Here is a 16,486-nt window from a genome sequence, read left to right on the forward strand (position 1 = left end):
ACGAAAGAATAAAAACATGGGGTCGCCTCGTGCATGCGCCTCCAGTCTCTGTTCTCTGATCGACCACTATCAAAATGCGCTAATGTTTTTCAGCCAGGGCCTGCAAAGCCACTATTCAGCTTTTTGCCGCCTTCTGAGAGCCTATGGGAGCCGTAGGAAGTGTCACGTAACAGCAGAGATCCCCTGTTTTGGATAGAGATGATCAAGAAGGCCAAGAAATGGTCAGACAGGGTACTTCCTGTACAGAATCTTCTCAGGTTTTGGCCTGCCAAATGAGTTCTGTTATACTCACAGACACCATTCAAACAGTTTTAGAAACTTTGGAGTGTTTTCTATCCAAAGCTAATAATTATATGCATATTCTAGTTTCTGGGCAGGAGTAATAATCAGATTAAATCGGGTACGTTTTTTATCCGGCCGTGAAAATACTGCCCCCTATCCATAACATGTTAAACTATATCCATCTCACTGTTTTTTGATTGCTATGTCTGGTTTTATGTCCAGTTAGTGACCTCTGTCCTCTGCCTCTCCCTCCCTCCCAGCAGTATGCAGACCAGTCACTTATGAAGAACGCCATTAAAACCTCAGAGGAGTCCTGGATCGAGCAGCAGATGCTGGAAGACAAGAAGAGAGCCACAGACTGGGAGGCTACCAATGAGGCCATCGAGGAGCAGGTGGCCAGGGAGTCCTACCTGCAGTGGCTCCAGGACCAGGAAAAGCAGGCACGGCAGGTGAGAGAGAATGTGCAAGTAAATGGTAGATTGAAGATCATTCTAGTGACATCCTTCTTAGAAAAACAATACTAGCACATTTGGTTCATATTAATCTAGTATCGGGTATTGAAATGTTGCACCAGCTGGCATTTAATGAGGTTGTTGTCTCCCTCTCCTCCCAGCCAAGTAAGGCTAGTGCCACCTGCAGCTCGGCCACCGCAGCAACATGCAGTGGTCTGGAAGAGTGGAGCGCCCGCTCGCCCTGGCAGCGCAGCTCAGCTCCCTCACCAGAGAACACTGACCCCTCCCACTCAGATACAAGCACCAAGCCCCCCTCCCCTGCTGGAGCGGCCCTCATCATGTCCAAGCCACCATCACCTTGTGCGCCTGGTAAGTCACTGTGACAAACCTTAAGAAAGTGTCCTGAATCAACTTAGAGGGTGGCATATCAAAGGAATTGAACATAAATGTTTTGATTATGGGTTTCCTCTCTCTGCCCCCTACTCTAGGTCCCAGCAACCAGGCTTGTGTTAGGCCTGATAGACCCACCTCTTCAACTCTAAAGTCTCTGTACCCTGCATTGGAGTACCGTGCTATCATGCAAGAAATGTCACCCACCGCCTTTGGTAAAGTAATCATTGCATAGCTCTTTATTCATTTAAAAACGTATTCAAATGAATGCATTCAATTAAATTCAAACTTTATTTGTCCCCTTTAGGCAATTACTACTGTTTTAGATGTTTTTAATAAGGCATAGAATAGGCAGTATTGTAAGTTTGAGATGTAATACTTCAGAGGGGATAGTAGTCAAAACTAGCTGCAATCCTTAACATAAGTAATATCAATCACAGTGTTATAGATAGATATTATTACACCTCTGATGTGAAAGCATGTCTCTTTAGCTGCTGCTAGAGTGAAGACATTTGAATAACAACACAGCAAGTAGAGATGAGTGAGTTATTTTTTGCTTTGCAAAGTATTTGGTTCACCCTTGGTCTGACATATATTTTTTGTGATAATTTCTCATTATGGAGTGTTTGATTGCTTACCTACACTGTATCGGAAAGCAAATAATAAACATATAGTTGTAGAAACTTTATTCCAGGGTGTGATACAGTGGCATAGCTGAGAGCAGATGCACCTAACCTGAAATTACCTCTCTCAAATTGCTGGGTTGTGATTGGGTGCATAGCCACCACATTTTTACTTGGGAACACGCTTTATCATCCCAAAACCAAACAAAACCTTTGTTATCCACTGTCACTCCAATGTGCAGAATGAAACCAGCAACTAAAGATATGTTACAAACTATTAATTTCAGTACCCCTTACGATTTAAAATAACTACAATTCTAGGTGTTGCCTTTGAATGTATTTGTTTCTCTCTTTATGTTGTAGGTTTAACAGACTGGGAGGATGATGAGATTCTGGCCTCAGTCTTGGCTGTTTCACAACAAGAGTACCTCGACAGCATGAAGAAGAATTCTATGCATAGAGAACCTTCTCCGGACAGCGGTTGATAAAGGGGATCAAGCACACACAAGCAACTCCCCCTGAAAGGAAGGGGACAGAACAGAGAAAAATCCAAATGTCATCATGCAACCATCCACTCTTCTGTTCTCCCTATCCCTCCATCTCTACCTGTCCACACCAACCAATAAAGATCCAGCATAATAAGACCACCCCTTCCTTTCTAATACCATTGACACCATCATTGGACTTATTAAAGGGAAATTCCAAATTTTTTAAAACTTCATATTCATCTCCAGTACCACCCCAACATTAACATATGTGAAAATGGCATGTTTCCAATTACATAATTGATGGACATCATGTGATTTTAACCAATTATGTGTAGGCATTGCCTACTATTTGGTTGATGTCATTGGAAACACTTACAGTTGGAGTCGGAAGTTTACATACACTTAGGTTGGAGTCATTAAAACTAGTTTTTCAACCACTCTACAAATTTCTTGTTAACAAACTATAGTTTTGGCAAGTCGGTTAGGAAATGCACTTTGTGCATGACACAAGTAATTTTTCCAACAATTGTTTACAGATCACAATTCCAGTGGGTAAGAAATGACTGTGCCTTTAAACAGCTTTAAAAATTACAGAAAATTATGTCATGGCTTTAGAAGCTTTTGCTAGGCTATTTGACATCATTTGAGTCAATTGGAGGTGTATCTGTGGATGTATTTCAAAGCCTACCTTCAAACATCATGTTGTGGGGGTGCTTTGCTGCAGGAGGGACCGGTGCACTTCACAAAATAGATGGCATCATGAGGTAGGAAAATGATGTGGATATATTGAAGCAACATCTCAAGACATCAGTCAGGAAGTTAAAGCTTGGTCGCAAATGGGTCTTCCAAATGGATAATGACCCCAAGCACATTTCAAAAGTTGTGGCAAAATGGCCTAAGGACAAAAGTCAAGGTATTGGGGTGGCCATCACAAAGCCCTGACCTAAATCCTATAGAAAATGTGTGGGCAGAACTGAAAAAGAGTGTGCGAGCAAGGAGGCCTACAAACCTGACTCAGTTACACCAGGAATGGGACATAATTCATCCAGCTTATTGTGGGAAGCTTGTGGAAGGCTACCCAAAACGTTTGACCCAAGTTAAACAATTTAAAGGCAATGCTACCAAATACTATGAGTGCATGTAAACTTCTGACCCACTGGGAATGTGATGAAATAAATAAAAGCTGAAATAAATCATTCTCTCTACTATTATTCTGACATTTCACATTCTTAAAATAAACTGGTGATCTTAACTGACCTAAAACAGGGAATTCTTACTAGGATTAAATGTCAGCAATTGTGAAAAACGGAATTTAAATGTACTTGGCAAAGGTGTGTGTAAACTTCCAACTTCAGCTGTAACTTCCTCTATCTTTTTGACTACTGAACGTAGAAACGCGCTATTTTCATGTACACTACCGGTCAAAAGTTTTAGAACACCTACTCATTCAAGGGTTTTTCTTCATTTTTACAATTTTCTACATTGTAGAATAACAGTGAAGACATCAAAACTCTGAAATAACACATGGAATCATGTACTAAGCAAAGAAGTGTTAAACAAATCAAAATATATTTTATATTTGAGATTCTTCAAATAGCCACCCTTTGACTTGATGACAGCTTTGCACACACTTGGCATTCTCTCAACCAGCTTCAACTGGAATGCTTTTCCAACAGTCTTGAAGGAGTTCCCACATATGCTGAGCACTTGTTGGCTGCTTTTCCTTCACTCTGCAGTCCGACTCATACCAAATCATCTCAATTTGGTTGAGGTTGGGGGATTTTGGAGGCCAGGTCATCTGATGTAGCACTCAATCATTCTATTTCTTGGTAAAATAGACCTTACAAAGCCGGGAGGTGTGTTGGGTCATTGTCCTGTTGAAAAACAAATGATAGTCCCACTAAGCCCAAACCAGATGGGATGGCGTATTGCTGCAGAATGCTGTGGTAGCCGTGCCGGTTAAGTGTGCTTTGAATTCTAAATATATCACTGACAGTGTCACCAGCAAAGCACCATAACACCGCGGTGGGAAATACATATGCGGAGATCATCCGTTCACCCACACCACGTCTCACAAAGACACGGCGGTTGGAACCAAAACTCTCAAATTTGGACTCCAGACCAAAGGACAAATTTCCACCGGTGTAATGTCCATTGCTCGTGTTTCTTGGACCAAGCAAGTCTCTTCTTATTGGTGTCCCTTAGTAGTGGTTTCTTTGCAGCAATTCAACCATGAAGTCCTGATTCACACGGTCTCCTCTGAACAGTTGATGTTGAGATGTGTCTGTTACTTGAACTCTGTGAATCATTTATTTGGGCTGCAATTTCTGAAGCCGGTAACTCTAATCAACTTATCCTCTGCAGCAGAGCTAACTCCATTCCTGTGGCGGTCCTCATGAGAGCCAGTTTCAGCATAGCATTTGGTGGTTTTTGTGACTGCGCTTGAAGAAACTTTAAAAGTTCTTGAAATGTTCCATATTGACTGACCTTCATGTGTTAAAGTTATGATGGACTGTCGTTTCTCTTTGCTTATTTGAGCTGTTCTTGAAATAATATGGACTTGGTCTTTTACCAAATAGGGCTGTCTTCTGTATACTGATTGGCTCAAACACATTAAGAAGGAAAGAAATTCCACAAATTAACTTTTAAAAATGCACACCTGTTAATTGAGATGCATTCCAGGTGACTACCTCATGAAGCTGGTTGAGAGAATGTCAAGAGTGTGCTAAGCTGTCATCAAGGCAAAAGGTGGCTATTTGAAGAATCTCAAATATAAGATATATTTTGATTTAACACTTTTTTGGTTTCTACATGATTCCATATGTGTTATTTCATAGTTTTGATGTCATTACTATTACTCTACAATGTAGAAAATAGCCAAAATAAAGAACAACCTTTGAATGAGTAGCTGTTCTAAAACTTTTGACCAGTAGTTTATGTTGACAGCAGGAGCGGTAGAGATACTCTCAATGATCGGCTATGAAAAGCCAACTGACATTTACTCTTGAGATGCTGACTTGTTACACCCTCGACAACTGTGAATATTATTATTTGACCATGCTGGTCATTTATGAACATTTGAACATCTTGGCCATGTGCTGTTATAATCTCCACCCGGCACAGCCAGAAGAGGACTGGCCACCCCTCAGAGCCTGGTTCCTCTCTAGGTTTCTTCCTAGGTTTTGGCCTTTCTAGGGAGTTCTACCTAGCCACCGTGCTTCTACACCTGCATTGCTTGCTGTTTGGGGTTTTAGGCTGGGTTTCTGTGCAGCACTTTGAGATATCAGCTGATGTAAGAAGGGCTATATAAATACATTTGATTTGATTTGATAATGGGCTGGTGTTGGAGATGAAGCTGACTTTTTTTTTTTTTTTTTAAATGTCCCTTCAAGGTGCATGTTTAATTGAACACAACCAATATCATCATATAAAACAAAAAAAAGTCTTATCTTCTTACTGATTGATTTAATATGTCTATTTTATTGTTTGGGATGGAAATACTTTTTTTCTTGGAATAAAAGAGCAAATCTTTCTGAAAAACAGCACTTTTGTTTATTTTTGCTGTAACTGTACATCATTTCATGGTGTGTACTCTTCTGCACCCACTCAGATGGATACACAGTTCTAAATGTTTTATTGCGTTTTACCTGAATACTTGATTTGATTAATAGATAAATGGTAATTCCATTGCACTTGTTAAGTGAGGAGTTTTTTGCTCTTTCTGTTATTTCCACCCACCAGCAACTACTATTCACTGTTTACTTCACTTGTGGGGATGGTCTTTTACTCAAAATCAAATATATTTTCATTGGTAACGTACAGATATTTAGCTGTTATTGCGGGTGTTGAGAAATGCTTGTGTTCCTAGCTCCATCAGTGCAGTCGTATCTAACAATTCACAACAATACACACAAATCTCAAAGTAAAAGAATGGAATTAAGAAATAAATAAACATTAGGATGAGCAATTTCAGAGTGGCATTGACTAGAATACATCATATGAAATGAATAAAACCGTATGTAAACATTTAAGGTGACCAGTGTTCCATGTGTACGTATATAAGGCAGCAGCCTCTAAAGTGCAGGGTTGAGTCCAGGTGGTAGCTACTGACAGTGACTAAGTTCAGGACAGGGTGCTCGGTGGAGGCCGGCTAGTGATGACCTTGAGATAGAAGCTGTTTTTCAGTCTCTCGGTCCCAGCTTTGATGCACCTGTACTGACCTCGCCTTTTAGATGATAGCGGGCTGAACAGGCCTTGGCTCGGGTGGTTGATGTCCTTGATGATCTTTTTGGCCTTCCTGTGACAACGGGTGCTGCACGTGTCCTGGAGGGCAAGCAGTGTGCCATCGGTGATGCGTTGGGCAGACCGCACCACCCTCTGGAGAGCCCTGCGGTTGCGGGCGGTGCAGTTGCCGTACCAGGCAGTGATACAGCCCGACAGGATGCTCTCAATGGTGCATCTAAAAGTTTGTGAGGGTCTTATGAACCAAGCCGAATTTCTTCAGCCTCCTGAGGTTGAAGAGGCATTGTTGCGCCTTCACCACACAGTATGTGTGGGTCAAACATTTCAGATTGTCAATATTGTGTACGCCCAGGAACTTGAAGCTTTTCACCTTCTCCACTGCGGTCCCTTTGTGGATGGGGGTGTGCTCCCTCTGCTGTCTCCTGAAGTCCACGGTCCCTTCGTTTTGTTGATGTTGAGGGATAGGCTATTTTCCCATCAGGAAGTCCAGGACCCAGTTGCACAGGGCGGGGTTCAGACCCAGTGCCCCGAGCTTAATGATGAGTTTGGGGGGTACTATGGTGTTGAAGGCTGAGCTCTACTCAATGAACAGTATTCTTACATACAGTTGAAGTCGGAAGTTTACATACACCTTAGCCAAATACATTTAAACTCAGTTTTAAACAATTCCTGACATTAACCCTAGTAAAGATTCTCTGTCTTAGGTCAGTTAGGATCACCACTTTTTTTTAAGAATTTGAAATGTCAGAATAATAGAAGAGAGTGATTTATTTCAGCTTTTATTTCTTTCATCACATTCCCAGTGGGTCAGAAGTTTACATACACTCAATTTGTATTTGGTAGCATTACCTATAAATTGTTTAACTTGGATCAAACGTTTCGTGTAGCCTTCCACAAGCTTCCCACAATAATTTGGGTGAATTTTGGCCCATTCCTCCTGACAGAGCTGGTGTAACTGAGTCAGGTTTGTAGGCCTTGCTCGCACACTCTTTTTCAGTTCTGCTCACACATTTTCTATAGGATGGAGGTCGGCTTTGTGATGGCCACTCCAATACCTTGACTTTGTTGTCCTTAAGCCATTTTGCCACAACGTTGTAAGTATGCTTGGGGTCATTGTCCATTTGGGAGACCCATTTGCAACCAAGCTTCCTGACTGATGTCTTGAGATGTTGCTTCAATATACCCACATCATTTTCCTACCTCATGATACCATCTATTTTGTGAAGTGCACCAGTCCTTCCTGCAGCAAAGCACCCACACAACATGATGCTGCCACCCCTGTGCTTCACGGTTGGGATGGTGTTCTTCGGCTTGCAAGCCTCCCCCTTTTTCCTCGAAACATAACGATGGTCATTATGGCCAAACAGTTCTATTTTTGTTTCACCAGACCAGAGGACATTTTTCAAAAATTACGATCTTTGTCCCCATGTGCAGTTGCAAACCGTAGTCTGGCTTTTTTTATGGCAGTTTTGGCGCAGTGGCCACTTCCTTGCTGAGCAGCCTTTCAGGTTATGTCGATATAGGACTCGTTTTACTGTGGATATAGATGCTTTTGTGCCTGTTTCCACCAGCATCTTCACAAGGACCTTTGCTGTCGTTCTGGGATTGATTTGCACTTTTCGCACCAAAGTATGTTCATCTCTAGGAGACAGAACACGTCTCCTTCCTGAGCGGTATAACAGTCCCATGGTGTTTATACTTGCGTACTATTGTTTGTACAGATGAATATGGTACCTTCAGGCATTTGGAAATTGCTCCCAAGGATGAATCAGACTTGTGGAGGTCAACATTTTTTTTCTGAGGTCTTGGCTGATTTCTTTTGATTTTCCCATGATGTTATGCAAAGAGGCACTGAGTTTGAAGGTAGGCCTTGAAATATATCCACAGGTACACCTCCAATTGACTCAAATTATGTCAATTAGCCTATCAGAAGCTTCTAAAGCCATGACATCATTTTCTGTAATTTTGAAAGCTGTTTAACCTCTTGACGCACGTTAACCTCTCTAGTGTAGGGGGCAGTATTTTCAGATCCTGATAAAAAAACGGACCTGATTTAATCTGGTTATTACTACTGCCCAGAAATTAGAATATGCATATAATTGTTTGATTTTGATAGAAAACACCCTAAAGTTTCCAAAACTGTTTGAATGGTGTCTGTGAGTATAACAGAACTCATATGGCAGGCAAAAACCTGAGAAGATTCTGTACAGGAAGTGCCCTCTCTGACCATTTCTTGGCCTTCTACACTCTCTTTATTGAAAACTGAGGATCTCTACTGTAACGTGACACTTCCTACGGCTCCCATAGGCTCTCAGATGGCACCAGAATGTTGAACGATGACTTTGCAGCCCATGGCTGAAAAACAGTAGCGCATTTGGTAAGTGGTCAATCTGAGAACAATGAGACGGGCGTGCGCGTGCACGTAAAGAGGCCATTTTCAACTTTGAGTCTTTGAACAAAAACAGGGTTTCCCGGTCGGAATATTATCGCTTTTTTACAAGAAAAATCGCATAAAAATTGATTTTAAACAGCGTTTGACATGCTTCGAAGTACGGTAATGGAATATTTAGAATTTTTTTGTCACGATACGCGTCCGCGCGTCACACTTCGTCACCCTTCGGATAGTGTCTTGAACGCAAGAACTAAACAGAGGATATTTGAACATAACTATGGATTATTTTGAACCAAAACAACATTTGTGGTTGAAGTAGAAGTCCTGGGAGTGCATTCTGACGAAGAACAGCAAATTTAATCCAATTTTTCTTATAGTAAATCTGAGTTTGGTGAGTGCCAAACTGGGTGGGTGTCAAAATAGCTAGCCCGTGATGGCGAGCTATCTACTCAGAATATTGCAAAATGTGCTTTTGCCGAAAAGCTATTTTAAAATCGGACACCGCAATTGCATAAAGGAGTTCTGTATCTATAATTCTTAAAATAATTGTTATGTTTTTTGTGAATGTTTATCGTGAGTAATTTAGTAAATTCACCAGAGGTTTGCGGTGGGTATGCTAGTTCTGAACGTCACATGCTAATGTAAAAAGCTGGTTTTTGATATAAATATTAACTTGATTTAACAAAACATGCATGTATTGTATAACATAATGTCCTAGGAGTGTCATCTGATGAAGATCATCAAAGGTTAGTGCTGCATTTAGCTGTGGTTTTGGTTTTTGTGACATTATATGCTAGCTTGAAAAATGGGTGTCTGATTATTTCTGGCTGGGTACTCTGCTGACATAATCTAATGTTTTGCTTTCGTTGTAAAGCCTTTTTGAAATCGGACAGTGTGGTTAGATTAACGAGAGTCTTGTCTTTAAAATGGTGTAAAATAGTCATATGTTTGAGAAATTGAAGTAATAGCATTTCTAAGGTATTTGAATATCGCGCCACGGGATTCCCTGGCTGTTGAGTAGGTGGGACGATTTTGTCCCACATACCCTAGAGAGGCTAACAGACAGAGAGGTCCATCTTACATGTTTGTAAAGAATACAGTGATGAGTCTTAAATCCATCCCTAGTGATAAAACGTATTGCTGAATGAAATACTGAGTCCAATTATTTCAAAACTGCTGCTGCCGCGTGCATATAAATAATGTCTATTACAGGGAGAAGCATTGTTTGAACAATCTTCTATTTCAAATCTGAGGCAGGATTTATTTATATATATAAAAAAACAATCATAGATCTCAGCTTCTTTGTCAAGTTTTCAATGTGTTTCAAAAGACAACTTGCCATCAATCCAGATACCCAAGTACTTATAGTGAGAAACTTGCTTAATTTGGGCTCCATTTGGATTGCAAATACGCAAGCCTTCATGGTCAACACTACAAGACCTAGAGAACACCATACAATTGGTTTTATTGGCATTTAACAGTAATTTAAGATCAGTACGTGATTTATACAGTTATACTTAAACTAAACATTTAATCACTTATTAATAAGGGAGACAGTCAATACAACACACACATATAAAGTGAATCGATTGAGTGCTCTACAATAATGATGGCTGGTCAGCGAATCACGCTCAGATGATTCGTTGAGAGCCCCGAGACAAAAATACAAAGGTATTTTATAGGCAAGATACACCCCTTTCAACCTACATGACGAACAACAGATGTATAGAATGGGTCACAAGGTTAAGATTTGTATGAAAGATATTTATAATTCACAGCAGACAGTATCTGCTGTGTCAACAGTTATCATTCATTGTCCATATAGAACAGAAACATTAACTCATGCTCTGGAATGCTGTCTCTTTCAGTTTTATCACCCAAAATACAGCATAAATCTCCTGTCAGTGTTATCTCCCAGAGGCCCATCCTCAGTAGAACACACACAGATGAGCGTTCTAACAACCCTTATTATGTTGCATAAAACAACCATTTGATGCAATAACAGAATTATAACATAATCTTGCACTTTTCCACCATAATCCCCCATTTTGAGAATCCTCTCAATTTAAATGGAAATTACAAGATTTAAGAACATTAACTCATAGGTAAAAAATGCATACATTCTTCATAAAACAAGAAACATAAAAGCAATAACTCATTGCATGGGTTCCTGTCACGTGACCGGCTGCTATAGCACTGGCTCAGCCTCCTCCCAAGAAACTTAGCACTGTCTGCCATTTAAACCTCCAACACATATTCTAAGCATTCTAGCATTTTCTCTGGGGAGGTCATGATATACAGTCACCTGCACGAACCCATGAAGAAAAACAGAAGATGCATACAGTTTATGAGATTCAAAGCTATATCTTCATAGACAGTGAAAAGCACATATGTAATGCATAGTGCAGTGCATGCAACAATGGAGTTTAATAAAATAAACTTTAGTTATCTATCACACACCAATGAATCAGCATGGTGGAAATGACTATTTCCATCCCAGAAATTAATATTAGCATATCTTGTTGGACAAATCCAGGTAGTGACTCCTGGTTTAACTGAAATGTATTCCGTTGGTGCCTAATGAACATGACCCAAGACAAACATCACGATTCCACTATTTATAAGGCAATGCCTATAGATCAAATAGATTAAGATCAGTTTCACTCTCCGGATCAGAGTTCACCCTCTCCATTCACCAGGGCATGCTGAGAATAGTGTCAACATCTTTAGTTCATAACAGAAATCAAAACAATCAATCCATAATACATTCATTGCTTCACTCATATAGTTATTATTAACAGACAAAACTCAAATCAATCCTTCAGTTTTAAAAATCCTTCAGTTTCAAATCATAATCAAAAACCCAATTAATTATCCAACCAAAATTTAGAATGACATTGCTCAGTGACTCAAATTGGTCCTATCACTCAAAGCTAAAAACCTTCACTTTACCACACATCAACATTGACAGAATGTACATTTATATTAACATCCAGTATAAATCAAATCAAATATTATATTGGTCACATACTGTAACGGCTGTCTTCGTCGTCAGCACTAACCTTTGATGATCTTCATCAGATGACACTCCTAGGACATTATGTTATACAATACATGCATGTTTTGTTCAATCAAGTTCATATTTATATCAAAAACCAGCTTTTTACATTAGCATGTGACGTTCAGAACTAGCATTCCCACCGAACACTTCCGGTGAATTTACTAAATTACTCACGATAAACATTCACAAAAAACATAACAATTATTTTAAGAATTATAGATACAGAACTCCTTTATGCAATCGCGGTGTCCAATTTTAAAATAGCTTTTCAGTGAAAGCACATTTTACAATATTCTGAGTAGATAGCTCGCCATCACGGGCTAGCTATTTTGACACCCACCAAGTTTGATACTCACCAAACTCAGATTTACTATAAGAAAAATTGGATTACCTTTGCTGTTCTTCGTCAGAATGCACTCCCAGGACTTCTACTTCAATAACAAATGTTGGTTTGGTTCAAAATAATCCATAGTTATATCCAAATAGCGCCGTTTTGTTCATGCGTTCAAGACACTATCCGAAGGGTAAAGAAGGGTGATGTGCCCGGCGCGTTTCGTGACAAAGAAATTCAAAATATTCCATTACCGTACTTCGAAGCATGTCAAACGCTGTTTAAAATCAATTTTGATGCGATTTTTCTCGTAAAAAGCGATAATATTCAGACCGCGAAACCCTGTTTTCGTTCAAAGACGAAAAAATAAAAACATGGAGTCGTCTCGTGCACGCGCCCCCAGTCTCATTGTTCTCAGATCGACCACTATCCAAAAGCGCTACTGTTTTTCAGCCATGGGCTGCAAAGTCATCATTCAACGTTCTGGCGCCTTCTGAGAGCCTATGGGAGTGTTAGAAAATGTCACGTTACAGCAGAGATCCCCTGTTTTGGATAGAGATGATCAAGAAGGCCAAGAAATAGTCAGAGAGGGCGCTTCCTGTTTGGAATCTTCTCAGGTTTTGGCCTGCCAAAAGAGTTCTGTTATACTCACAGACACCATTCAAACAGTTTTAGAAACTTTGGAGTGTTGTCTATCCAAAGCTAATAATTATATGCATATTCTAGTTTCTGGGCAGGGGTAATAATCAGATTAAATCGGGTACGTTTTTTATCCGGCCGTGAAAAAACTGCCCCCTATCCATAACAAGTTAACCTCTTACATCTAGACGTTCCGCTAGCGGAACACCACTCCAATGATAAGGCGTGGCGCGAAATACAAACTCCTCAAAAATCCGAAAACTTCAATTTTTTTAACATATGACTATTTTACACCATTTTAAAGACAAGACTCTCCTTTATCTAACCACACTGTCCGATTTCAAAAAGGCTTTACAACAAAAGCAAAACATTAGATTATGTCAGCAGAGTACCCAGCCAGAAATAATCAGACACCCATTTTCAAGCTATTCAACTTATAATGTCACAAAACCCAAACTACCACCTTGATGATCTTCATCAATGACACTCCTAGGACATTATGTTATACAATACATGCATGTTTTTATAAAAACCTCTTTTACATTAGCATGTGACGTTCAGAACTAGCATTCCCACCGAACACTTCCGGTGAATTTACTAAATTACTCATGATAAACGTTCACAAAAAGCATAACAATTATTTTAAGAATTATAGATACAGAACTCCTTTATGCAATCTCTATGTCCGATTTTAAAATAGCTTTTCGGTGAAAGCACATTTTGCAATATTCTGAGTAGATAGCTCGCCATCACGGGCTAGCTAATTTGACACCCACCAAGTTTGGTACTCACCAAACTCAGATTTACTATAAGAAAAATTGGATTACCTTTGCTGTTCTTCGTCAGAATGCACTCCCAGGACTTCTACTTCAACAACAAATGTTGGTTTGGTTCCAAATAATCCATAGTTATATCCAAATAGCGGCGTTTTGTTTGTGTGTTCAAGACACTATACGAAGGGTAACGAAGGGTGACGCGCGGATGCGTATCGTGACAAAAATTTCTAAATATTCCATTACCGTACTTCGAAGCATGTCAAACGCTGTTTAAAATCAAATTTTATGCGATTTTTCTCGTAAAATAGCGATAATATTCCGACCGGGAGTCGTTGTTTTCGTTCAAAGACTGAAAAAGTAAAATGGACTCTTCACGTGCATGCGCGCGCCCGTCTCATTGTTCTCAGATCGACCACTTACCAAATGCGCTACTGTTTTTCAGCCAGTACCTGCAGCGTCATCATTCAACGTTCTGGCGCCTTCTGAGAGCCTATGGGAGCCTTAGAAAGTGTCACGTTACAGCAGAGATCCTTTGTTTTGGATAGAGATGACAAAGAAGGCCAAGAAATGGTCAGACATGGTACTTCCTGTACAGAATCTTCTCAGGTTTTGGCCTGCCATTTGAGTTCTGTTATACTCACAGACACCATTCAAACAGTTTTAGAAACTTTGGAGTGTTTTCTATCCAAAGCTACTAATTATATGCATATTCTAGTTTCTGGGCAGGAGTAATAACCAGATTAAATCGGGTATGTTTTTTATCCGGTCGTGAAAATACTGCCCCTATCCATAACAAGTATGATGATAAATTATTACTTTGACCAATTATTATTTTTTGAATGTATTTTTTTTATAATTATTTATTACAAAAAACACAAGGAAGGGGTAACATTAAAGTATTAGAACATGAAGGACAAACAATACAGCATGAAGACACTATCAAACATGTATCAGCCTTTCCGCAACAGAGCCATCCTTATGTGTGAGGGTGCGTGTGCATGGTAGTGATATAAAATGTCATAGTTTCCTTTTTCATGATCACAATCTTGTAAAACCCGAACCCTCCAAGATCCCCCACAGTTCCCCAATAGCTGTCCCTCAACCATTTGAGACCCCTCCCACAGTCCCCCCTGGAAGAAAAATAAAACAAAAAATACAATGAATTCCATTCCCCACCCCAAAGAACCCCCAATGCACCAACAACCAAGAGAATGAACTAAAGAGAAAAAAGGAAAAGACAGAAGAAAACACCAAACAACATTGCAAAAAAATAAATACAAATAAATAAATCTAAAACAAAGGACATCAAGGACAACTGAAATCATAACAGCAATGCCTACTTTATATGTTTGCGTGCATGTCTGGCACTATTACATGTATGTGTGTGTTCTTGTATGTGTTTATTTGAATGAGAGTGTGTGTATATGCATGTGTACAAACACCTGCACGGCATCAGCCTCAGGAAAACCGGAATTAGTTGTAAAAACACTGCCTCTTAGTGTCATTCAAATGTACTTGTATTATGTTTTATTTAGACTTTTTTTCCCTTTATCTTTTGACAATCATTCTCTCTCACACACAGCAACTCCACTCTCACTTGTCTCCAATTCCACATACCAACCCTTAGCTTCCCTCAGCCCATCCCATCTATCTCTGCTGGCCACCCACTTCGTGTTTCTACGCAACACATGTCTTTCAACTATGCTATGATGTTTAACGTACAATTTCAATCGATGTAATCGAATAGAATCTACAGATTGCATGTTGAAGGTAAATACTTTTACTAAGAGTATTAGTATACTGCTCAAAAAAATAAAGGGAACACTTAAACAACACATCCTAGATCTGAATGAAAGAAATAATCTTATTAAATACTTTTTTCTTTACATAGTTGAATGTGCTGACAACAAAATCACACAAAAATAATCAATGGAAATCCAATTTATCAACCCATGGAGGTCTGGATTTGGAGTCACACTCAAAATTAAAGTGGAAAACCACACTACAGGCTGATCCAACTTTGATGTAATGTCCTTAAAACAAGTCAAAATGAGGCTCAGTAGTGTGTGTGGCCTCCACGTGCCTGTATGACCTCCCTACAACGCCTGGGCATGCTCCTGATGAGGTGGCGGATGGTCTCCTGAGGGATCTCCTCCCAGACCTGGACTAAAGCATCCGCCAACTCCTGGACAGTCTGTGGTGCAACGTGGCGTTGGTGGATGGAGCGAGACATGATGTCCCAGATGTGCTGAATTGGATTCAGGTCTGGGGAACAGGCGGGCCAGTCCATAGGATCAATGCCTTCCTCTTGCAGGAACTGCTGACACACTCCAGCCACATGAGGTCTAGCATTGTCTTGCATTAGGAGGAACCCAGGGCCAACCGCACCAGCATATGGTCTCACAAGGGGTCTGAGGATCTCATCTCGGTACCTAATGGCAGTCAGGCTACCTCTGGCGAGCACATGGAGGGCTGTGCGGCCCCCCAAAGAAATGCCACCCCACACCATGACTGACCCACCGCCAAATCGGTCATGCTGGAGGATGTTGCAGGCAGCAGAACGTTCTCCACGGCATCTCCAGACTCTGTCAAGTCTGTCACGTGCTCAGTGTGAACCTGCTTTCATCTGTGAAGAGCACAGGGCGCCAGTGGCGAATTTGCCAATCTTGGTATTCTCTGGCAAATGCCAAACGTCCTGCACGGTGTTGGGCTGTAAGCACAACCCCCACCTGTGGACGTCGGGCCCTCATACCACCCTCATGGAGTCTGTTTCTGACCGTTTGAGCAGACACATGCACATTTGTGGCCTG

The 16,486-nt window shown here is 40.4% G+C and overlaps 1 protein-coding gene across 4 annotated transcripts in view; it reads left to right on the plus strand.

Moving 5' to 3' along the window:
* LOC106571839 (OTU domain-containing protein 5-A) overlaps positions 1-2,739 on the plus strand; it is a 94,656-nt gene extending 91,917 nt beyond the window's left edge. The window contains exons 6-9 of one of the 4 annotated variants that reach the window (XM_014145311.2): positions 543-731; positions 896-1,103; positions 1,223-1,339; positions 2,111-2,739. In XM_014145311.2, the coding sequence (XP_014000786.1) occupies positions 543-731; positions 896-1,103; positions 1,223-1,339; positions 2,111-2,232 (636 nt within the window). In that variant the 3' untranslated portion in view covers positions 2,233-2,739. The remainder of the gene's footprint in view (positions 1-542; positions 732-895; positions 1,104-1,222; positions 1,340-2,110) is intronic. The other 3 variants (XM_014145307.2, XM_014145310.2, XM_014145309.2) reach the window with 3 other exon arrangements.
* The last annotated feature ends 13,747 nt before the right edge of the window (positions 2,740-16,486 follow it).

This window comes from Salmo salar, chromosome ssa15 (assembly GCF_905237065.1).
Source record: "Salmo salar chromosome ssa15, Ssal_v3.1, whole genome shotgun sequence".
NCBI lineage: Eukaryota > Metazoa > Chordata > Actinopteri > Salmoniformes > Salmonidae > Salmo > Salmo salar.